General features: G+C 47.9%; 1 protein-coding gene across 7 annotated transcripts in view; it reads left to right on the forward strand.

Moving 5' to 3' along the window:
- TBL1X (transducin beta like 1 X-linked) overlaps window positions 1-24,441 on the forward strand; it is a 256,356-nt gene that overhangs the window by 212,497 nt on the left and 19,418 nt on the right. For 4 of the 7 annotated variants that reach the window (XM_054544325.2, XM_054544321.1, XM_054544319.1 and 1 more), the window contains 7 exons: window positions 8,192-8,337; window positions 12,169-12,427; window positions 15,751-15,883; window positions 16,284-16,425; window positions 17,333-17,396; window positions 17,506-17,603; window positions 21,599-21,659. In XM_054544325.2, coding sequence (XP_054400300.1) covers window positions 12,226-12,427; window positions 15,751-15,883; window positions 16,284-16,425; window positions 17,333-17,396; window positions 17,506-17,603; window positions 21,599-21,659 — 700 coding nt within the window. In that variant the 5' untranslated portion in view covers window positions 8,192-8,337; window positions 12,169-12,225. The remainder of the gene's footprint in view (window positions 1-8,191; window positions 8,338-12,168; window positions 12,428-15,750; window positions 15,884-16,283; window positions 16,426-17,332; window positions 17,397-17,505; window positions 17,604-21,598; window positions 21,660-24,441) is intronic. The other 3 variants (XM_054544323.2, XM_054544322.1, XM_063721105.1) reach the window with 2 other exon arrangements.

Consider the following 24,441-nt stretch of genomic DNA (forward strand, 5'->3'; position numbering starts at 1 on the left):
CATTGCACTCCAGCCTGGGTGACGAGAGTGAAACTCTGTCTCAAAAAAAAAAAAAAAAGAAAGTAATTAAGATACATAGAGAAAAGGGACTGGAAGAACTCCCCCTATGTGAGAACAGGAGTTGTGTTGATTGTTTAACAATGTGAGTTAATTTCTCCATCTTCCAAATTGCTTTCTCTTATATTCCCAAAGTCATATCTTGACTTTTGTTTGAGTGTGATTTGCAGTGGTGCTATCCATCGTAAATCTCTGGTTTAGCATTCATGCTGTCTTCCAATTTCCAAATATTGAATCCAGAATTCATGAGTGTTCCAAGCTGCTGGAGACCACACTGTAGGGCTGGAGGACATGAGAGTCTCTGAACCTAGCTCTTCCTAGTAGCTGACTTGCAGCAGGAGCTGAGGCTTCTCCTGGCATCACCTCCACTACAATTCTCTGTGAGCATTTCCAGGAAGCAGCACCCCCTACCCCAGCCGAGGCCCCTCCAAGGTTGTCTCGTTGTCCTAGCCCACCATTGCCCTGGGAGGAAGTAGCCACATGAGTTTATGGCCTGAGTAATGCTTTTCCCTCCTGGATGCTTCCCACATCTAGAGGATATGAAAATAGTCTTGGCAAGGGTGCCTGGTCTGCGCTTGTCAGTGGCCTGAGCTGTATTCAGCCACCACCCTTGGGGTCCAGGCCAGATGTTATGGCAAAACCCTATTTTAACGAGATCCTTCTGGTATTTCTTTTGGACGCCATCCGAGGCAGCTTCATTTTACACTAAATTCCATGTTATGGTGGGTCATCTCAAACAGGTCTGCAGCACATAAAAATGTTCTCACTGCACTCTGTTTTCTGTAGCAAAATGTTGTTGGAGGTTAGGATGGGAGTTGAGGACTGGGCCTTGAGGATTTTTTTCATATAAACACATTAAAATGGAAAGCTGATATGAACGTGTTCAGTGATATAGACTGCAAAGGCAAAAAGAATTCTCCCCAGCATTTTTTTTTTGCTTTTTACCATGGATATAATTGGAGTTTACATATGATAAGAACTGCTTCTTGGGCAGAAAATGTAATCCTCTGGTGAGACTAATCCGTCACTGTTGAAGTGAAGGGAACCGGTAGTGAATTCGCCCCACAGATGAAGATAGGATTTCTAATTCCCTCGCCTTTTCTGTTTACTGTTCCTAACTCCATGAGAGTGTGTGTGTGTGTGTCTGTGTTTTCTTCACCATTTGATCTTTCATCCCGGCTCCCACTTCCTCGTCCTTGGCCTCTCTTCCATGTTTATTTGTATCACACCCTCCCCACCTCCGCCACCTTGTCCCAGCACTGAGAGGAAAGTGGGCAGCTTTCCAGGCAGCTGCAGTCCTGCTGGAGAAACCTTTATGACCCAGGAAATATTGACTGAGGAGAAGCTGTGCTGACTCTGCTATGAATAGGGAGGTTGGAAAAATGTCAGCATTTGCAGAAACAAAAGGAAGTGCTACATGTACGTTTTGGTTTCATAATGACTGTATTGTAAAACCCCTTCTCTTTAGCCTACTAGATTGGACAAGTGTGTTAACCAGTGGCTGTTTGGTATCCATTGATCATAGAGCTAGACCAACAACCAAAGTTGTTTACCTCTCATAAGGTGGCTTTTGCAGGCGTGCCAAAATCATATTATAAAACTCCCAGCCACAAACTCTAACATGTATTTTCACTTCCTATCCAATAAGGGATATCCCCACCCCTTTACTCCCCGACTACTGTAGTCATAAAGGTGTACTCCTAGTTCCTCCCTCCCTCTTTCTCAGCTTCCCGGTCCCTGTGTGTGATAAGGTTTCTTGTTGCCCTGTGTGGCATGGTGTGGCACGCCCCAGCATACTCCCTTCCTTGGGAACTGAGTAATAAATTCTTTCAATGGCATTAGCCTCTTTGTGTTGTCACTCAGTCACCTCCATAAATTAAAACCCTTCAGGTTTTGTTGGCACCGTAAGGTAATTTATTTTCTCTACATAGGAATTTAGAATTGAAAGGGACCTTGTAGATCATTGAATTCCACCTGTCCATTGGTCAGAAAAGGAAGCTGGGGAAACTGTTAAGGGCAGATCCAGGCCTCGGAGCACCTGGTTAAATGTGTTCTCTCCATAAGCCTAAGAAATGGTACCAAATTCTTACGTCATTGCATCCGATATGATCCTTCCTTCTTTCTTCTCTTCTGTTTCTTTCCTTTGCTCGCAAGACTGGTGTATCACTTTGTCCCCCAGGCTGAAGTAAAGTGTGTTTGTTATATTGCATTGGTTTTTTATTTGTATTATTATCATCATACTGTTCTTTGTTGTTTTTTTCTGGATATTTTTGATCTGTGGTTGGTTGAATTGGTGGACGCAGAACTATTGGATATGGAGAGTCAACTGTATATAAAATCAGGTCAGCACACGTTTCCTGTAGAGGAGCAGATAGTAAATATCCTCAGCTTTATGAGCCATGTGGTCTCTGTTGCACCTACTCAGCTCTCCCATTGTAGTGTGAAAATAGCCATAGACAACACATCAACTCATGGATGTGGTTGTATCTCAATAAAACTTTATTTACACACACTGGCAGTGAGCCAGACTTGGTCTGTGGGCCTCAGTTTGCAAGCCCATGATCTAGACAGTGCACAGATAGCAGATGGTGCCCATCAGCTTTGGATAGCTGTCAGTATTACAAGTATGTAAGTCTGTTAAATACTTAAAAAAATTCCAGTTTTAATGTTACAAATTGATACCTTTGGTGTTTGTTTTAGCTGAAGATGCAAAAGCAACCCCACAGCTGCCTGAGTATTAAATTCTACTTTTCTCTGCTAAGGAAGCAGTATTTCGAAAGGCCAGTGATTGATAACTTAGCAGATTTTGCTGATGAGTCAGGCCAACATTAGCTGGGCGTAGTAGTTCACTGTATAACTCAATGGTTTGTGAAGTCATTTGTGAGGGGTGTGGTTTAGCAGTGTCATAATTGCAAGAAACGCAATACATGTACTTGGTTTGTTTTAAATGTTTATGTTGCCTAGTTAGATGAGACAAATTCTTATACAGACTGTTTCCTCTCTTGTGAGACTATTACACGTTTTATTCCAAATGGACAGGACTTTACGTGGAAGATCCTACCATCCTTTATAAAATGTCGTCCTTTGTGTAAGCCTTTCAGTTTATCATGATTATACTCTTTTTTTTCTCCCTGGGAATAATTTTACCTCATCTGATTATGCTCTGTTACTGTGTGTTATCTAAGGTCTATGACCAATTGCATGCAGAGGGTGGCCTGCTTTTCAATAGCAACAACCAAGAACCAAGCAGAAATGTAAGGAGGGTAGAGCTGGGGGTAGTGGCCTTTCAGGGTGTCAATTCCCCAAGCATGGTGGGGTTGATGGGACAATATTGGAAACATTTTTGGTTGTTACGATGGGAGTGTGCTACTGGCATCTAGTGGGTAGAGGCCGGGGGTGCTGCTCAACATCGTACAATGCATGGGACTGTGTCCCCCACAGCAAGGAATGAGCCAGCCTAAAAGTCAGCCATGCCGTGGTTGAGAAACCCTGCTGTGAAGAGATTCATCAGGGATACGCCTCCTAAGTAGGTGGCAAGCCTAGTGTCTTCAGGAATGTCTCTAGGCTGGCCTACTGGTGACACCAAGGACACTAACCCATCACCCTCACACGATCTTTCATCGAGGTACCACCAAGCTCTTTGTTCTCCTGCCCTTTAACTACTTCTGCACCTGCCGCAGGGGCAGTCCTTGATGCTTCGTTTGTCATCGACATTCTGGTGTTTGTTCCTACGGATGTCTTGTTGGGCAGCAGAGATGTGTTCAGAGATGCAGGAAAGCTGAGGAGGCACAAGGCACCGAATTCTCACCACTCTGGCAGACTGCAAATGAATGCGCCCATTAGCCCTGGAGTCCAAGTGGGAGGGGTGAGATGCTGGCAGGTGTGGAGGCAGGCATTACCTTCCGCAGCACCCTGGCACCTGGTTCCAGCAACTGTGGCCTAAGAGGAAGTGGTCAAGCAGCCTTTATTACATAGTCCTTGGGCATTGTCTTAGTTTGTATGGGCTGTAACCAGTACCTTAGACTGAGTAATTTATATACAACCAAAGTGTATTGCTCACAGTTCTGGAGGCTGGGAAGTCCCAGATCAAGACGCCAGCAGATTTGGTGTCTGGTGAGGTCCTGTTTCACATGGATGGCTCCTTCTGTGTCTTCACATGGTGGAAGGGGCAGGGGAGCTTGCTTGAGCCTCTTTTATAGGGACACTGATCCCATTCACGAGAGTGGAGCCCTCATGATTTAATTGCTTCCTGAAGGCCCCACCTCTTAATACCGTCACTTTGGGGATTTGTCTCCCACATACAAATCTGGGGGGGACACAAACATTCAGAACATAGCAGGCATCTTCCTGTCCCAGAATGAATATCAGAACCAGCAAATATCCTAGTGGCCATTTCATCTGACATCCTTATTGTTCCCGCAAGGAAAGCTGGGACAGCAACCTTTCCACTCAGCTGTGGTCTTCTCCCCATCAAATGTGTCGGGGGTCTGGCTGCTGTCCCGTCTACGTGTCTCATCAGCACCTCAAGGTACTTTTTATCCCTATACCACAGAGGAGGAAATGCAGGCCCAGCCAAATGAAGCGACATGGGCCAGGCACCCAGTGGCAGAACGAGGACAGAACCCAGCCATCCTGCCTGCTGCTGACATTTTCTCCATCCAGCCCTCCTGCTTGCCTTCATGAGACCGCATGGCCAGAAATCAGTAAGAAAGTCTTGCAAGCAAGTGGTCTGAAAAACCATTGCTCTAGAGGCCATGTAGAGATCCATTCAGAGAAATGCAGCTAGTGAAAATTTCAGCAAATAGGAGGACTTCTGTTAACCATGGCATGGAATGCACATCTTCCAGGTCTTTATGAAGGTGCCTAATTTCCAGTCATGACAACCTACCCTCTCCAAAAGAGGACCCAAGCTGATGAAAGACCTTCAAGTTACCCCTGTAGGACTTTATCCTGCGCATTTGTCATTGTGCATCTGCACAGGATATTCCTTTTGGCAGACGACTTTCAGCTCTTTGCAGAAGTCTCAGACGCCACACCCTTCGTCCATCTTTACTGGTTCATCTCTTTGTTCCAAGAAGACTTAATTGAATGTGGATACTGTTGTCCACATGATCTAGAAATGAAATCTATGTTGGAGAGCATAATCATGTAGAGAGATAAAGTTATGCAGCCAAAACATGTACTCAACATTAAAAACCCAGATGAGAGAGAAATCAAGGGCACACTCCCGCCGTGGGTTAGACTGAGCTTTGCACACCGTTCTTTGTGAGTTGCCTGAGCTGCACCCACGCTGGCTGCTGTTGAGAGCTGCCGGTGGTCTAGCTGAGCGGCCAGGTGGAAATGGAGTCCGTGTCCATGCAGGGAATTCAAGAATTTTGGTTCCTGTGCTTGTGGGTGGGTCTTGGAGTGTAAAGTAAAAAGCGGAATCTCGGAGTCACATAGTCTACAGTTCACAGTTCAGTTCAGCGTCATATCACATGATCCTTGGACGGGTTACCTGATGTCTCCAATGTTTGTCCTTATGTGTGAAACAAAAACAGTACCAATTCCATACAGCTGCTACAAAGACTGAGGTAGTGGACAGAGTGCCCAGGTTTGGTTGAAGATGGTAATGTGGTCAGAATCGGCTCTGTTTCACAGAGCATGTGACTGCAGGTACCAGTTCTGTGGCCCAGTGCTGCTTGCGGGAATGAATGAGTCAGAGTGGATGAATGAAATGTCCCAGGAGCATGAGACTTTCCTTCCACAGTTGCTCCATCAGCCGTGAGGTTTGCTTCTCAGGTGCCGTCATCAGCACATAATGCTGCATTCTGGTGCATTCAGTAGATGTTTCTAGATACTGTTTCGTGGTAGCTAAGAGTGGTTTCTGGCTGCCCAGGCTTCGATCTCAGCCCCACCCTACAAACTGAGCAACAGGAGGCTGTCAGTTACCCTCAAAAGATCTCAGAGACTGATTCATCCAGGGGAAAGAGGCAGTGACAGAATGATGCTGAGAGGCTTGAAGCCATTTAGTAGGAGCCACGTGAGTGGCCCCCATCAGCCGCGAGAGTCATGCTGTCTGTGAGAGAGGAATCACTGTGGCCCAGAGTAGATAAGGAAGATTCCATGTAGTGGATCGTCAAGCCAAGAATGCAGTGAGGTCCCGCTTTATCCATTGACTGGGGGTTTTCTCTTCCACGCTTTTCCAAAGACATCAGTGATAAAAGCTTGCAGGTAAAACTCTGTATAGCATGGCGGAGAATAGAGTCGTTGGTGAACCCAAGGGTGGGTTGCTTTATTTTGGTAGGAGTGGGTAGGGGAAAAGGAAGGTGGATAGGGAGAGAGAAAACAAGTTAGAAGGAAAAGGTAAGGTTGTTGTAAACAGCCTTGACTTATATCCTCCAAAAACACAGGGGCGGAGGAACCCTTGAGGATAGGGGAACCTGGAAAGAACTCCTTTGCAACCTAATGTAGGCAGTTATAGTTTAGTAAAGAAATATGCAAGCCTCTGTGCAATTGATTGTAAAATTAATAGCAGCTACCCTATTACTCTGTTAGATAAATCTCAACTACACATTTGATATGTTCTTTACAACCTGGTGGTGGGGACAGAACAGAGGGTGGATTGAGGAGGAGGGAGAGTAGACAGAGAAAAGTGAAGTGTCAGAAAGCAGCAAGGAGAGCACAGCGCAGAGCTCATCTCCTGGAGGAACATTCCCATCTGGTGAGCGTTTCGTTTATTGCAAGGTCAGTTTGCATTTGGATAAGGCGAGGCAGAAGGGCACTGATATGGAAGCAGAGGGAAGCCGGCTGCCACTGTCCCCCATTGGCTGAATGAAAGACGGCGGAAGAGGATCACCTGTCCAGCAAGGCTGACAGTCCTGCCTCCTGGGATAAGCAGATTCTCAGCCTGCAGAGTGGCCTAACCAGGGAGGTAGAGTGGCTGCTTTCCGAACTCCCTGCTTCCTGCTCATTTGCCTCATGCATGGAAGATGTAAACAGTGTGAGAGTTGAAAGCCACACCATGGGAATGCCTTGGTGTCCACCCCACCTGTTGCCAGGGAGCCGAGCACTGGGGGTCATGTTCCTCACACGAGATCCCCCCATGACCTCCACCTCCCAAGGATTTCAAGCTCCTGTGCACCCCCAGGCCGCCTCTGCACCAAGCAAAGTGACCCACCCCTGCCAGGCGGGGTTGCCAGTTTTAGGAAACTCCCTGCAGCAGCCTAGGCTTGCTGGCGGTGGGATGCTACCTCCGTCTCTCTCCTTGATGAAGGGCTGTCGCAGCTTCCTCATCACCCCCAGACCTCCACATAGATGCCCTGCACCATTGCCTTCTTTCCTTGAGGCAGGCGCCATCCACAAGAGCAAGGCATGGCTTTCTGTGTATTCGGTCCTAACCCCCTCCCCGACAGCTTCATTCAAGAGCCTTCATCCAAAGCTGATCTGAAAACACCTTTAAATTGCCAAGCATCATTGATCAGCAGCTTCCTAGAGCGGCAGTGAAAGAGATGCACTGGGGGAGGAGAGGAAAAGAGCCAGCATCAATTAGCAAAGAGAAAATTCCCAGTGTTTTGAGAAAATGACTCAGTGCCACACCAGTCAGTCCAGAACGGCCTCTTCTCCGTCTTCAGTTGTTGAGTTGTGATACACTTGCCCCGCGTGCCAGGAGCACTCAGGGTCAGCGTTTGCTGTTCCCTCATCTTGGGCTGAAGAAAGGTGCCCTGTGTGCTTTCAGGGGGTGACACAGAGAGGCCTCAGCCTGAGCTTCTGCACAGTCTTACGAACCACGGAGTTTGGGGGGGAGCCTGGAGCCAAATTTGAGTAACAGAAATGTCCAACCGGGGCTTGCAGGGCAAACTATTGTCTGTTCTGCTTTGTTCTTAATAACACTGAAACGGTTCTACCATTAAAGTCCCTTGTTTCATCACATACCAGCCCTGGTCTTCCTGGGTCTGAAGTCCCTCCCTCTCTTCCTGCCCTTTCCCACCTTACTGAACCCAAATCAGAAGCATCCCTGGGCATTCTACAGCCGTGTCTGTCCCTGCAAATTAAGTGTGTTTGAAGTCTGCGGGCCACCTTCAGATCTCAGTGGCTGCACCTCCCTCCTTCAATTCGGGTCTCACTCAACCTCGGCTTTCCCCTCTTGCCACAGGTTTTTCCCACTCGGCTTTCACATTTGGGATTGAGAGCCACATCAGCCAGTCCAACATCAATGGGACGCTAGTGCCACCGGCCGCCCTCATCTCCATTCTCCAGAAGGGCCTGCAGTATGTAGAGGCCGAGATCAGTATCAACGAGGTACGTAGCTGCTGGGCCCGGCCCCCAAACAGCAGAGCCCTGGGAAGCTGCAAGAGCTTGGAACACATTGGAAGCTAACATGCATTTCCCTCAGGCATTTGGGATTAATTCCGCGGCAGGGTGCAGTGGCTCATGCCTGTAATCCCAGGACTTTGGGAGGCCGCGGCAGGAAGTCTACTTGACCCCAGGAGTTTGAGACCAGCCTGGACAACATGGTGTAACAGCATTTCTACAAAAAACAATTTTTTAATTAGCCCAGTGTGGTGGTACGCACCTGTAGCCCCAGCTCTCGGGAGGCTGAGGTGACAGGATCAGATCACTTAAGCCTGAGAGGTTGAGGCTGCAGTAAGCTATAATTGCACCAGTACACTCCAGCCTGGGCAACGCAGTGAGACTCCATCTCTAAAATTAAAAAAAAAAAAAAGGAAGAAGAAGAAAGTAAGTTGGGTTTTTTTCCACTTTGTGTTAATACCAGTTGTGTGGATACACAGCAGCAAGCTTCCAGTGCCCCTCCCACATGGGTCTGTTTTTGACTTAAATGTAGAATCACTGGCTGTTAGCTGATGTAAACACTTACACCGCCACATCTGAAAAAGATGCGGCAGATCTTCAGCCGCTCTGGGCTTCGGGGTGGACGTTTGCCTTGCACTTATGCAGACTTGCTGTCTCTTCTTGATTTCTGGAGCAGGTTGGTTAGAGAGGGGCCCCACACATGGTCAGGTGGAATCTGTATTTCAGCAGAATCCGACAGAGGGCATCACCAGAGGCTGCGTCAGGGCAGAGAGGTGATGGCTCTTGTGTTAAGGAGGATCTCAAGGGATGCTTTCATTACTGGGCTCGTTGTAGAGCAGATGGGTTAGGAGGATGGAAAAATAAATGCACATTAAAACTGTGCACTTGGCTTGGAACCCCTCCCACCTTTTACATTGGTCCACAGTGAGCAGTTGTGCCAATTTTATACCAATTTTGGTTTTAAACCACACACCTCACCCTCTCTTGTCTCCTCCTATTCTGGTCTCATGATTCTGCAGTAAAGAAGATCCCCTTGACTTCTGGGGAATAATGGGATCCACACCCTTTCTTGCCACCTTCACCTGAGTCCCTATTTTATTTTTAGAGACTGAGTCTCACACTGTTGCCCAGGCTAGGGTGCAGTGGCACAATCATGGCTTACTGCAGCCTCCACCTCCTGGGCTCAAGTGATCCTCCTGCCTCAGACTCCCAAAGCACTGGGACCAACCACAGACAGTCCCTGTTACTGATTTCTCAGTCCCCTGCAGCTTCCTCCCTCTGGCCCTGTTTCTCCTCCTCTGACCCAGGCGCGTGATTCTACTGAACTTTTCCATACTGTACCGTCATCCATCCCACCTGGCAGTCACATTCTTCCAGGATTCCCTCTGTCCCATCTTTCTGGGAACTGGTCTCGCCCTTACAAACCTTTCTCCTTCACAGCATGTTATACTGCTTTCTCTTTACCTTTTAAAAAACTCTTTTAGAAAATCACAAAGTAATATATCCTTTTTTCTTTTCTTTTTTTTTTTTTTTTTTTTTTGAGACAGGGTCTCTCTCTGTCACCCAGGTGGAAGTACAATGGTACAGTCATAGCTCACTGCAGCCTCAACCTCCTGCCTCAAAAGATCCTCCTGCCTCAGCCTCCTGAGCAGCTGGAACTTATAGGTACACACCACCACGTCCAGATAATTTTTTTATTTTTTGTAGAGATGAGGTCTTGCTGGTCTTGAACTCCTGGGCTCAAGCGATCCTCCCGCCTTGGCCTCCCAAAGTGCTGGGAGTAGAGGCGTGAGCCGCTGTACCCAGTCCCTGTTTTCTTTCTTGCACTTCTGCCTGCCATTTTTCACAAAGCTGTGGCTTTCGAAACTGCGGTGTTTCTTCCTCTCTTGTGCTCCTTTTTCCCTGGCAAACCCCTTCACACTGTGTACCCGGGACCTTCTGCTGACTCCTTCTGGCCCTGCCTAATAGTTTCCTTACTGTAAAACACACACGTGTGTATCTAAGAGGACATGTCCCCAAGGTCCAGCCAGCCCTCAGATCTCAAGGCGCCTGTGACTCTGTTTTTCTCTGCTCATTGCCTTCTACCTCTCATCTGTTGAGAAGCCTTCATAGTTGCCTTCCCGCGACACTCCAGATTCCAGCACTCTAGGGGCTAATGAAAGACTGTCCCATTTGTCACAATGGTTTCTAGTCATTAAAAAGTGAGATGCCAGGGGCAGTAGCACACATCTGTAATCCCAGCACTTTGGGAAGCCAAGGCAGGAGGGTTGCCTGAGGCCAGAAGTTCTAGACCAGCCTGGCCAATATAATGAGACCCTATCTCTACATAAAATAAAAAAAATTAGCCAGGTGCAGTGGCACATGCTTGTAATCCCAGCTACTCGGAGGCTAAGGCAGGAAGATCAGTTTGGTCCAGGAGTTTGAGGCTGCAGTGAGCCATGACTGTGCCCCTGCACTCCAGCCTGGATGACAGAGCGAGACCCTGTCTCTAAGGAAAAAAAGAGAGAGACAATGTGCCTGCGGAGTTTAAATGAGGACATGTTGTTACTACCTTGGACAGTTACCGCATTTTGTCATGGGCTTGTTCATTTGGGTGTGGACATATGAAGGAGGAAGGGGGTGTGGGAGCGTCTTGACCCATCGGTCACCATTGTCCACTCCATGGCCAGAATCAAGGGCCAGGAGTGCCTGAGGAGGTGATGCAGCTAGTTGTTTACATAGGTTGTATTGTTTTCTTTATTTTGAATATTGTCTTGTAATCAGAAATCATCTGGAGTGATGTTTCATTTAGTTGTTCTTCAGCTGAAACCTGAGCCTTTCAGTTCTTCCTCATTTCTGAAGTAATTCAGGTTCAGAGCATATAAACATGTGTTTGCACATCCAGATACAACCCCAAGGCTTATTGAGGTTCACCTGATTCGAATATTTGGCGTGCTTCACAAGGAAAGAACCTCCTGCTGTATTTTTAAACGTGTGTGGAAAGTTTTTCATGGTAAACGGAAATCAGAGAATCAAAGAATGGTCAAAAAAACATGAACCAAAACAAAATGATGTCAATTGTGTCATGGCTATAGTTAGTCTAAGCCTGAACCCAAGGAGTCATTTCAAGTAGCAGCAAGTGCCTATTTTATTAAATCCCATGGAAAGATGGACCCAGAATCCAGGCCTAAATGCTGTGTGCATCTCATTTGGGCTCTGCTTCTGAAGCGTTACCCTCCTGTATAATGGATGGTCATTTGCAGAGATTTTGCACAGTCGCGATAGCACGTGGGCAGGCCTTCTCCACCGCAGCACTCAGTATTTGGGGCTGCATGTTCCTCTGTGGTGGGGCCATCCTGGGCACTGTTGGATGTTGAGCAGCATCCCTGGCTCCACCCACCAGATGCCAGGAGCACCTCTCCTCCCTTAGTTGTAACAGCCAAAAAAGTCTCCAGACGTTGCCTAATGCCCCCCAAGGAGTCACAGTCACCCCCCCTCCCCCGCCACGTTGAGAAGCGTGCCATCAGGGATAGCACTTTCTGTCAAGAATAAATGGCCTTTTTGTCCTCAATGCCCCAATTGGGTTTGACACTCAGAACAACCATCACACTTAGTTCTTACCAACAGTTTGTCGTGTCCCCTTCCCTACCCCTTGCCCACCATGGGATCCCTTCACCCCAGACTCCGGGTCCATGCCGCTTCCCCTGTGGCCCCCCGGTTGCTGGGAGCCAGCTGTTTACGCCCCACTTCCCTGTGCTTCTCCTGCCCAGAGAGCAGAGGCCATTCCCAGAGCCCTCACCCACGTGAGCTGACAGCTGTACCTTGGCTTGCTTCCCCCAGGATGGCACAGTGTTCGACGGCCGCCCCATAGAGTCCCTGTCACTGATAGACGCCGTGATGCCCGACGTGGTGCAGACGCGGCAGCAGGCATTCCGAGAGAAGCTCGCTCAGCAGCAAGCCAGTGCGGCGGCGGCAGCAGCTGCGGCCACGGCAGCATCGACAGCAGCCACCACGACCTCAGCCGGCGTTTCCCAGCAAAATCCATCGAAGAACAGAGAGGCCACGGTGAATGGGGAAGAGAACAGAGCACATTCAGTCAGTGAGTGCAGGGGCTCTGGGAGTTCGGTGGGCCTCTCTGGGTTCACTGTTTTCTTCTTGGGCAAATCCAAATGCCTTCTTAAAAACCTGCCTGCTATAAATGTCTTAGAAGCTGCTCTCTAGTGTTTGCTTACGATCTGGCCGGAAGAACTTCCCGTTCCATTTTGTCCATCACAACCCTTGGACCTGACCTTCTTTACCCTCATCTTCAACTTTAGGAAATCGTGCTGCGCTGCTAATCTGAGAACTCTGATGTAACACGTGATTATTGCCCGTGATAAACAAAAGTGTTTCATTCATGCACACCTTTAGTCTCAGCCTCCAGCCTTCCATGTTGAGGGGTTTTGGCCAAATTATGGTATAATTATTGAGCTTGCAGTTCCTGCCAAGGGCACTGGGCCCCAGACACTCGGCATAGGCTTATTTGGTTTTTGGAAAACCCCAGGACATCAGTCCCTGTTAGGTGATTGCCTGTGAGTATGTGGCCAGTCAGACAGAGAGCCCAAAATTCTATGCAGAGAACCTGCTCCACTTAGACATACTGCTCTATACACCCGTAGGGACGCCACTTCAGGGTGCAAGTTCAGAGCGAGCATATACGCCGTGCATGGTGCACCGTGTGTGCGCGTGCACTCGCATGTGCAGGTATGCATGTGTGCATATGTATGTTGTACATGTGTATATCTGCATGTCTGCATGTGTATGTGCCTGTGTCTGTGTGCACGTGTATGCATGCATGTGCATGTGTGCGTGTATGTGTGCGTGTGCGTGCGTGTGTGCGCATGTGCGTGTGTGCACGTGTTTGTGTGCGCGCGTGCACGCACACCTGTGCATGGTGTAGTGTATGTGCATGTGTGTGTGTGCGTGCATGTGTGTGCACGCACACACACCTGTGCATGGTGTAGTGTATGTATGTGTGTTCTTCCTTATTTGAAAGTTGTTGCCCTCAGAGCAGCCATGCAGCCCAGCAGTCGTTGAAGATCGAGCTGACTATGACGTTGCTGTCTTACCTGGTACGTCTTGGCTCCACAACTTCCTGGTGTGTAGAGAGCCAGCCGGCTGCCTCTGATGAGGCTGCAGCCCGAGCCAAGCCCTGTGACAAGTTACCATCCACAGGCACCAGCTAAAAACTTCTTGGAGAAGCAGATCCAGCATTTAATGGAAGGTTCACAGATTGTTAATAACGTTTCTATTGCAATAGGGTGACAGAAAGGCCACCTGCCTCAGGTAAAAGGAAAAGACCTCTCACCAGCCTTCTATTGATAAGGTCCACAATTGTGGGGCAGGAAAAGAAGAGTCTGGCCCTCCTCCTCTGTGCATGTTGCCAGTTCACCCTGGTTGAAATTCTGGAACAGCCACCCCAACCCCCTTCTCAAACCCTGCATCTTGTGCCTGACCCACAGCCCAATCTATGGAGACAGGAGCATTGGAAGGCCGCATTTTGATAAGAATGAAAATGCTGGCTGTCACGCCTGCCTGGAGTTACCAGGCCCCCTGCCACTGCGTGGCTGGCTAAGATGCCAGTTTCCCTCTTGCCATCGCCAGGGACAGTGGGTCTGCCACATGCAGAAAGATGTTTTTCCTCTCTTCCAGCCAGATGACACTTTCAGAGCATGGAAGAAACACCAACATTGAAGAGTCCCATTGTTGTTTGAATCTTTTGTATCAGGCTTCTCGAGCCAAGCAGGACCACCAGGCGTTTTCTTATTTTTTTACATAAACAGCACTCCTACTCAGTGACACGTAACCTAAGATCACATTGCTTCTGTTTCCCGGGTTTTCCATCAGAGCACCTTTACGAAAGACATGACAAAGCATGCTCAGTTCCTCACCGTATTGGGAAACTGTTAACCATGGCTAATTGTTTGATGATCAGGCTATATTGCTGCTTTCTCAGGAGCATAAACCAGGGGCCAGTAAACTTTCTTTACAGGGACAGACAGTAAATGTCCCAGGCTTTGAGGGTCATGCAGTCTCTGTCACAGCTGCTGAAGTCTGTCAGAGTGCAAAAACAGCTGTGAGAGTCAGCTCAGGCTGCCGTAACAAAAGGCCACACACCAGGCTGTTTAAGAATTAGCTCTCACAGTTCTGGAGGCTGGAGGACCAAGATCGAGGTGTGGGCAGGGCTGGTTCCTTTGCGAGGCCTCTCTCCTTGGCTTGTAGAGACTGTCTTCTCTCCATGTCTTCACGTGCTCGTTCCTCTGGTTGTGTCAGTGTCCTGATCTCCTCTTCTCATAAGGACACCAGTCCCATTGGGTTAGGGCCCACCCGTGTGACCTCCTTTTACCCTGCTCACCTTTTCAAAAGCCCCATCTCCAAATATAGCCACATTCTGAGGCCCCTGGAAATTGGGGCTTCAAGATATGAATTTTAGAGAGACATAGTTTAGCCCATAACAGTAGCCATAGACAATTTGAAAACATGGGGAGTGGCTGTGTGCCAGTCACACTTTATTTATGCAGAAGCAGCCAGGGACTAGGTTTGGATCATGGGCTGTAGTTAGCTGGCCCCAGTTATAAAGAATAACTGTCACCCAGGCTGGGGTGCAGTGGCACGATCATAGCTCACTACAGCCTCAACCTCTTGGGCTCAAGTGATCCTCCCACCTCGGCCTCCTGAGTAGCTGGGACTACAGGCACCACCATGCCTGGCTAATTTCTTGTTGTTTTTGTTTTTATAGAGATGGGGTCTTGCTATGTTGCCCAGGCTGCTGTTGAACTCCTAGTCTGAAGCAGTCCTCCCTCCTCAGCCTCCTGAGGCACTGGGATTTTAGGTGTGAGCCACTGCACTTAGCAAACTGTTTTTATTCCTCAATGAAATTTAGAGACTGTCAAAATATAAAGAAACCTAAAATATTTACTAAATTGCACTAAAGCCACGATTTTGTTACAGTCATCAGAGGTAGGCCAGGCGTGGTGGCTGACGCCTGTAATTCCAGCATTTTGGGAGGCTGGGACAGGTGGATCACTTGAGGCCAGGAGTTTGAGACCAACCCTGGCAACATGGTGAAACTCCGCCTCTACTAAAAATACAAAACTTAGCCTGGTGTGGTGGCACATGCCTGTAATCCCAGCTGCTTTGAGACGCTGAGGCATGAGAATTGCTTAAACCTGGGAGGTGGAGGTTGCAGTGAGTCAAGATCGTGCCACTGCACTCCAGCCTGGGCGACAGAGCAAGATTCCGTCTCAAAAAGAAAAAAAAAAGAATCATCAGAGGTAGTATTACTTAGTACATAAAAAAAATGTTTCTGGAAACAAAAGCGCCCTTTAACTGTGTTTCTCTTGTATTGGTAAGCCACTTGTCTCTTTGTGTTTCTTGTGACAGATAATCACGCGAAGCCAATGGAAATAGATGGAGAGGTTGAGATTCCATCCAGCAAAGCCACAGTCCTTCGGGGCCATGAGTCTGAGGTGTTCATTTGTGCCTGGAATCCTGTCAGTGATTTGCTAGCCTCTGGGTAAGGATGTCAGGATGGGGGCGCTCCAGAGTTGGGGAGATGGGAGATGTGAGCTGCTCACTCTTCTCTAGAGTTCTGCCTTAAGGAACACACACTCCCCTTCTTACCCCAGTGTGTGGGCAAACCGAGGAATGGGTGGCTCTATGAGCCACTTCTCTACGTGTCTCATATTGTGGAGAAGCCGTAGTTCCAAGTCGTTTTCTGCATGCAGTAGTGAGGAACACAACGGCATTTAAATTACCAAATGCAAAGATGGCAAAGAGGGAAACAGGGATCCAGAGGGATGAAAAAGACAGAAGAGCACGTGCTGAAGATGCCCTCTGGCCAGAGAGCAAGCTGTGGAGAGCTTCTTACCCCATTTGAACCAAACACCAGAGGCTCCTGTGTTTTTATTCTGCAGATCCGGAGACTCAACTGCAAGGATATGGAACCTAAATGAGAATAGCAACGGGGGCTCCACCCAGCTCGTGTTGAGGCACTGTATACGAGAAGGGGGCCATGACGTCCCGAGTAACAAAGATGTCACCTCACTGGACTGGAATGTAAGCATCTTCCATCCCCTGGGCACTTTGAAATTGGTAAAATCGGCCAGCCACCAGGCAGGGGCTGCAGCGATGGAGCCCATGCAGACATAGGAGGCAGGTGGTCCCGTGTGCTCAGCCCCCACTCTGATGGGCTGCCAGAGAGGTGTTCTTGGCTTCTTTTTTTTTTTTTTTTTTTTTTTTTGAGACGGAGTCTTGCTCTGTTGCCCAGGCTGGAATGCAGTGGTGTGATCTCAGCTCACTGCAACTTCTGCCTCCTGGGTTCAAGCGATTCTCTTTCCTCAGCTTCCTGAATAGCTGGGATTACAGGCTCGTGCCACCACACCTGGCTAATTTTTGTATTTTTAGTAGAGATGGGGTTTCACCATGTCGACCAGGCTGCTCTCGCACTCCTGACCCAATGTGATCCTCCTGCCTCAGCCTCCCAAAGTGCTGGGATTACAGGTGTGAGCCACTGCCCCCAGCCAGTCTTGGCTTCTGAGAGCTATTAACAAGGCTGCATTAGGCAGGCAGCGAGCTGTGTATTCAGTAGCCGTATCTTTGCATGTGCGCATGCCTTAGCAAAATGAGCCTGTGGCCTCATGGTGGGAAGGTAGGCTGGGAGCCCCAAGGTAGTTCTCCTGGAGAGATACGACGTGCAGCCCAGGAAAGGTGACTCTCCACCTTGGGATTTCAGCACCAGGTGTTCTGTGCATTGACACATGGGATGCACACAGTTCGACTGCTTTGTATTTTCTGCAAGGTCTTACGATAACTTTCAGCATGGTATTTTCAATTCTGTCATTAAAGAACACACAGTGGCAAATGGTTCCAGTGTACCGGGATCCTGGGAGAGGCTCTCCGAGCTGCTTCGGTGCTGCCGCTCCTAAGTTGTTTTTGTGGGTTTTTGTCTCTTTCTGGCCCTCAGACCAATGGAACACTCTTGGCTACAGGTTCATATGACGGTTTTGCAAGAATATGGACGGAAGATGGTGAGTTCTGTGTCCCTCGTGCTGAGGTCGGGTAAGAGGAGCTGCCGAACTTAACCCTTGAGTGAACAGACCATGACATTGAAGTCAACATGTTTGTTTTTACTAACAGGTAACCTGGCCAGCACCTTAGGCCAACATAAAGGCCCCATCTTTGCCTTGAAATGGAACCGAAAGGGGAATTACATTTTGAGTGCTGGTGTAGACAAAGTGAGTATTAGCTGAAAATACATCCCTTTGATCTATAGATGGTTATATATTTTTAATCTCAGAATAACATCGTGGTTTCTTGGAACTCGTAGGCTTTGTGCTTCCCCTTAAGAAATGAAAATGATTTGTTTAGGCTTTGTTTTTGTGGTTTTGATCTTTCTGTTCATTTGTAACACATCATCTCTTAATACATTCTGCTGTTCTGCAGACCCTTGTGCAAAGCTTCCTTTATTTGAGGTACATGGTTCAGTGGTAGAGAGAGGAAAATCTCCACATTGCATTTGTCAGTTGCTGCTGGAAGGAGCCACGTGGTATGGGGCGTGCCCTGCCTGAACTTTCACCCACTGAGGGGCGAGTGGCACAGGCTGTGTGTGTTCTTCAGGCTTCGGCTTTCCTCGTTTGATAAACTGCTGCTTCCCACCGCAGACTGCAGATTTCTCCGAGCAGGAGTCAGGCAGCCTGGCTACAAGGGCACGCTCTCCCGATGGCCCACGGAGCCAGGTTAGAATTGACTTGCTCTGCACCTGGGCAGGGCTGCAGGGAGACACGGTGGCGTTAAGTCCAGGTGCATCTAAAAGCCGTCAATGGAGTGGCAACCCAAGGGCAGAGTAAGGGGACGCAGACTCCATCCCGGGCCCGAGTCTGATCCAGCCAGCAACCTCGGCCTCTCTGCATTTCACTTTCCTCGCTTGTCCAGCGACAAGGCTGGCTGGAGTCATGACCCCAGACAGCCTTCATGGAACAGTTGTGCGTTCCCGAGACTCAGCAGGAATTCTAAGTCATGGCTTTGGAAAAGAAGCATTATCTAGAATTGGGAAAAAAGAAAAAAAAAAAAAAAAAGACGTGTTTTCACATGAATTTGTGTTTCTACAACAACTGGAAACCATGCCTGAATACTGGAGGATGCTCGGGCCTCCACAAAGCTTTGCATTTTGTGATGATTTCAGGATAACTTGAAAACTTACTAGGTCTTGAAGTTCGAGACCAGCCTGGCCAACATGGTGAAACCCAGTCTCTACTAAAAATGCAAAACTTAGCCGGGCATGGTGTTGGGTGCCTGTAATCCCAGCTACTTAGAGACTGAGGCGCGAGAAACTCTTGAACCAGGGAAGAAGAGGAGGTTGCAGTTAGCCAAGATTGCGCCTCTGCACTCCAGCCTAGATCTGGAAGAAGAGTGAGACTCTGTCTCAAAACAAAACAATACAAAAGAAAACCTTACTGAGTCAGAGCTTTCTATTCTTTCTAGTTCTGAAAGTTATTATAAAATGATAGAGTTGGCCGGGCATGGTGGCTCATGCCTGTAATCCCAGCACTTTGGGAGGCCACGGCAGGCGGATCGCCTGAGGTCGGGAGTTCGAGACCAGCCTGACCAACATGGAGAAGCCCCGTCTCTACTAAAAATACAAAATTAGCCAGGCGTGGTGGCGCATGCCTGTAATCCCAGCTACTCAGGAGGCTGAGGCAGGGGAATCATTTGAACCCAGGAGGTAGAGGTTGCGGTGAGCCAAGATTGCGCCATTGCACTGCAGCCTGGGCAAGAAGAGCAAAACTTCATCTCAAGTAAATAAATAAATTAAATAAATAAATAAATAAATAAATAATAAATAAAATGATAGACTTGACCTCTGAACATCATCCCACTTTGGGAGAAATTGCTAAATGAAATAATTGCATTTGGCAAACTGTGGCCCACACAGGCCAAGTCTGGCTCCTCACCTGTTTTTTAAATTTAAATAAAGTTGTATTGGGACACAACCACACCCCTTTGTTGAGACTTCTCCATGGTTGCTTTCATGCTACAATGGCAGAGACGAGCAATTGCAAGAGAGACCAGATGGCCCTCAAAGCCTGAAATGCTACTACCTGACCCTTCACAGAAAAAGTTCGCGGACTCTTGCACTAGGGTACAACTAGGTCAGCAAATCATCCATTCATAGTCGCTCTCTCTCTCTTTTAAGCCAAGAAGCCTTTCAGACTTAGTAGCCTGGTTTATGATATTTTAAAAGCTGAGTTGCTGTGGTTGACACATAAACGTTCTCATGTAGCTACTATCAGATTTTTGCCAAGATGTTCTAATTCAAGTAACATGCATATGCAGCACTTTGCTGTGCATTCAGTAGGCTCTCAGTAATTGCTGCTTGAGTTATTAAAATAACTCATGAAAATGACAGCACTTTTCTTTATCAAGCACTTCACTACTGCATGCATTAACCCATCCGGTACTGCCAAGATAGGAGGCAGGCACAAGTATGATCACTGCCATTCTATAGAGGACGAACTGGAGGCCTGGAGAGGGTTCTTAATTTGCCTAGGGACACACAGCTGGTGCAGAGTGCAGAGGGATGGGAACTCAGGCCCTGGTCACCAGTAACTACTGCCCTTTAACTTCCGTAGAATTCTAAATAGCTGTTTCCTGGCCTCCTTCCTACCTGGAGACTGTTAACATTCGTGATTGTTTTTCTCACTGATTATCAGTCTGAACACCACCAGGTGATGGACTGTGTGATCAGTGAAAATGCGTATGTGGAATTATGTTAGTCTCTTGGGCTGGGTACGATCCACCATCATTACTTAAGTCAGCCACAGCAGGAGTGAAAATAACGTCCTTGTACATAACACTCAGGGAGAAAATGTAACTTAGGGGGTGCTGGTGTTGACCAACACAGAGTGACTAAAATATATGTCACGTTCTTCAAATGTTTGCGTAACTGTTTTCTTTTGTCCAATGTACATTTAACATAAACATCAACTAAGAGACCAGTCGCTGATGTAATATGTGAAATGGTATCAGAACTGTGAAAGAGTTTATATATTCTCTGCAGTGTTAGATTTGTTTTTGCATGGCTAAATTAAGAAGAGTTATACCCCAACAAAGAAATGTGAATTGGTCTAGAACTGACCCCAAACCCAGGAGTACCAAGTTTCAAAGACACTCACTGCTTGCTTTCCTCTGAAAATGTCTACAGTCAACACAAAATAGAACTCTTTCTTCTTAAAGCAAAATCTTGACATCTTGACTGAGCGTCAGTAACAGAGAGGTGTAAAGTTTCCAATTAAGTTGAAAATTCCAGTTGATGAAGACGTAACTTCAATGCTATTCATTGAGCTGGTTCTCTTAAGTATCTTCCTAGCATCAGTAAATTCATAAAAATTCATGATTTCCTTTGCTTTCCAAGGGAGAACTCAACCTTTCTACTTACTGTTAGACCAATACATTGGTGCCTGGCCCCAGTGCAGGCCAATGGCTCTGCCATGTCTAGTGTCCCCAGTTCATGGAGGGATGGGCAGAGGCATTTTCAGAAATGCTCATCTCTGCAGCCCTTCACTTGGAACAAATGCCACAAAGATCTCTGGAGATGCTTTGTTCCAGGTTTTTCAACAGTTTTCTGCATTTGGGGATGAGGAGGAATTCCTACCAATTTTGGTAGTTCTTGCAAGTATTGGTTAGGGATGCTCTGTCCTTAAACCCATTTATGCCTAGGTTCCATTATCGGAATGCTGAGCATGTGGGAGTTATTTATATCCTACTGCTCAGGGTCATCGCCAAGGTCTGATTGCAAAAATTCAAAAAATTGCAACCTCAGGCGTAAATGAGTTTAAGGGAGATGCCAGCATATGTGGCTGATAGGTTCATCAAATGTGGCCATCCGGATTGCTAAGTTTAAAACATGCTGTACTTTAATGATGTCGTATGGGAGAAAAAGAAGGCAAATATCCCAGTAAGGTTTTGATACTGATTACATGTTGAAATGGTAATATTTGGGGGCATATTGGAGTTAAATATAATAGATTGCTAATGAATTTTACCAGTTTCTTTCTTTTTAATGTGGATCCCAGAAAACTGAAACTAGCCCATAAGGCTCACTCTCTATCTCTATTGGACAGTGCCGGTTTATAAGGAGAAGGGCTCACTGTCTTTGCTTGTATGATAAATGTTTCCAGAGAAAACTTTGCGAGAATAGTTACTAACTTTTTCCTTTGTTTGCGGAACACAGACGACAATAATTTGGGATGCCCACACAGGAGAAGCCAAACAGCAGTTTCCTTTTCATTCGGGTGAGTTTTTTGTTGTTGTTGTTGTTTGTTTTTTTGTAATTCAAAAATAATAATTCAGGTCGAGCCCAGTGGCTTATGCCTGTAATCCCAGCACTTTGGGAAGCCGAAGCAGGTGGATTGCATGAGCTCAGGAGTTCAGGACCAGCCTGGGCAACATGGCGAAACCCATCACTACAAAAAATACAATAATTAGCCAGGCATGGTGGTCCACACCTGTAGTGCCAGCCACTCGGGAGGTTGAGGTAGGAGGATGGCTTGAGCCCAGGAGATGGAGTTTGCGGTGAGCCAAGATTGCGCCACTGCACTCCATCCTGGGCGGCAGAGCCAGACCCTGTCTCAAAAACTAATAATAATAATAATTCAAAATTAGGCTGGGCACTGTGGCTGATGCCTGTAATTCCAGCACTTTGGAAGGCTGAGACAGGAGGGTCACTTGAGCCCAGGGGTTCTAGACCAGCCTGGACGACAAAGCAAGACCCCGTTTCTACAAAAAATATAAAACATTAGTCGGGTGCTGTGGCACACACCTCTAGTCTTAGCTACCCAGGAGGCTGAGGCAGGAGGATGGCTTGAGCCAGGAAACGAAGGTTGCAGTGAGCTGTGATTGCACCACTGTATTCTAGCCTAGGTGACAGAATGAGATCCTGAAATACCCCCTTAAAGTAACTGAATGCACAGAGTATGGAGCCCAGGGGGCCTCACTGGTCAGAAGGAGACCCATTTTGTGGCAAGCATTGATTGCTCTTAAGGTTTGCAAGATAGAGATGACCTCGGCACCCACCTGCTCAGAGCTCTGAAACACAGCAGTGAGCCAGCCACAGAAGCAGTGCAGGCTCCTTTCTCTTGCTGTTCTAAAGGGATGCTGTTTTGGGGGCTCCCTGAAACCACTCCCAGGACTGGTGGTTTGCTGCGAGGACCCCCAGGACTCAATATACTCACAGCTAAGATTTCTAACAGCACAAGAATTTAGTGTAACATTAGCAAAGGGAAACGGTGCACACGGCCAAATCCAGAGCTTCGAAGGCTTCTCTCCCAGTGGACTCTCACAGGCCATGCTGAATTCCAGGAATAAGTCGTAACTATGCCTGTGAAGTGTTTTATACCAGGGAAGCTCCATAGAGTCTCAGTGCCCAGAGTTTTTACTGGGGGTTGGCCGTGTAAGCAGCCAGTGCCTAGTACAAGCCAAAACTGCAGACCCCCAGAAGGAAAGCAGGGGCACAGCATAAACACACTGTTTGCACAAACAAGTGTTAGCAGAGTGAGCCGCTTGCGTCTGTTAGGGAAGGGTGGGAACTCTCCAGAAATCTAAATTCTCAGTCGCTAGCCAAGGGCCGGCCTTGCAAGCAAGCCTCTGTAGGGAGATCAGCCTCGGGCCTGTGGTGTTAGCACCTTCCTACACAGATGTGTGGCCGCTGCTCTGGACCCAACTACATCCCTTTGTGCACTGGAGCCAGGCCAGGCCACATGCGGTAGCCCAGGGCTCTGGAGTCTGTAGAGATTCCGATTTTCCAGATTCCCACCTGATTCTTCGTGGGTTGTTTTGTTTTGTTTGTTTGTTTGTTTGTTTGGAGACAGAGTTTTACTCTGTCACCCAGGTTGGAGTGCAGTGCTGCGATCTCAGCTCATTGCAGCCTCTGCCTCCCATGCTCAAGCAATTCTCCCGCCTCAGCCTCCCGAGTAGCTGGGATTACAGGCATGTACCACCACGCCCAGCTAATTTTTGTATTTTTAGTAGAGACGGGGTTTCGCCATGTTGGCCAGGCTGGTCTCAAACTCCTGACCTCAAGTGATCTGCCCACCTCAGTCTTCCAAAATGATTCTTCATTTTCTTTTCCAGCTCCCTCCTCTGTGTAACTCAGTCCTGATGTTAGTCGTGGCCTCTTAAAACAAAGACAGATGGCCACCTGCAGAGCTAATAGACTATTGGAAGTCTTTAGACTGGCTTAGAGTGGACAGAAGTGGGTAGGTGCCACTTCCCGTAAGGGCAAATGTCTGATCCGTCTTGTAGGAATCCCTAAATATGTGGGACGAAAGTTAACTATTCTATCAGCTGTCCCTGGGGCTTTGTCCAGGAGGAGATCTGCGTGTCTTTCTTGTCATGCAGCTTGGGGTGCTTAAATGATGTTCTGAATGGGAGGGCTAACCCCAACGACCATCCAAGACAGAACAGCCATCGGCACCTGGGGAGGTCTCCAGGCAGGGGACATGGGCCCTGCAGGAAACAAGACCGTGAACCGAAGGTCCTGTCGAGGCGCAATTGTGTCAGATGCATAGGCACCCACGTCTGTTATATTCCATGCAGTACTTCAGCAGGGACTCCTCATACAGGCAGCTCAGAGAGTGAGGGAGACTCAGGACGCTGTTTCTGCTCTGCTGCCCTGGAGAGGGAGAGCCACTCCTGCACAGCTTGGGACCCACACCAAACACACCTCTCAGGGTTGCCAGTGAAATTTGTTACTGCTGTTGCTTTAATTGAACACTGTTGATGAAGGTGCTGAGCATATTAGAGACAAAAGGCTCCCAATGCAGGTAGCACGTGTACTCGGTCCTCCAGAAAGTGTTCTTTACCCCAAAGGGAAACCCCGTACCCATTCCATCTTTCCCTGGCAACTCCACCTACAGCCTGTGATCTGTGTGTCATCTCCATGCCAGACACTTGCTACTCTGTGCTCTAGACTGCAAATCAAAGCAGGTGGCTAGTGAGAATACCCTTCGTAATGGAGTTCCGTCACGTTTGGCTTAAGTGCCAAAACCTACCTTTGTAGGCAGGAAGGATGCTATG

The sequence above is a fragment of the Pongo abelii genome, chromosome X (genome assembly GCF_028885655.2).
Source record: "Pongo abelii isolate AG06213 chromosome X, NHGRI_mPonAbe1-v2.0_pri, whole genome shotgun sequence".
NCBI classification, from domain to species: Eukaryota; Metazoa; Chordata; class Mammalia; order Primates; family Hominidae; genus Pongo; species Pongo abelii.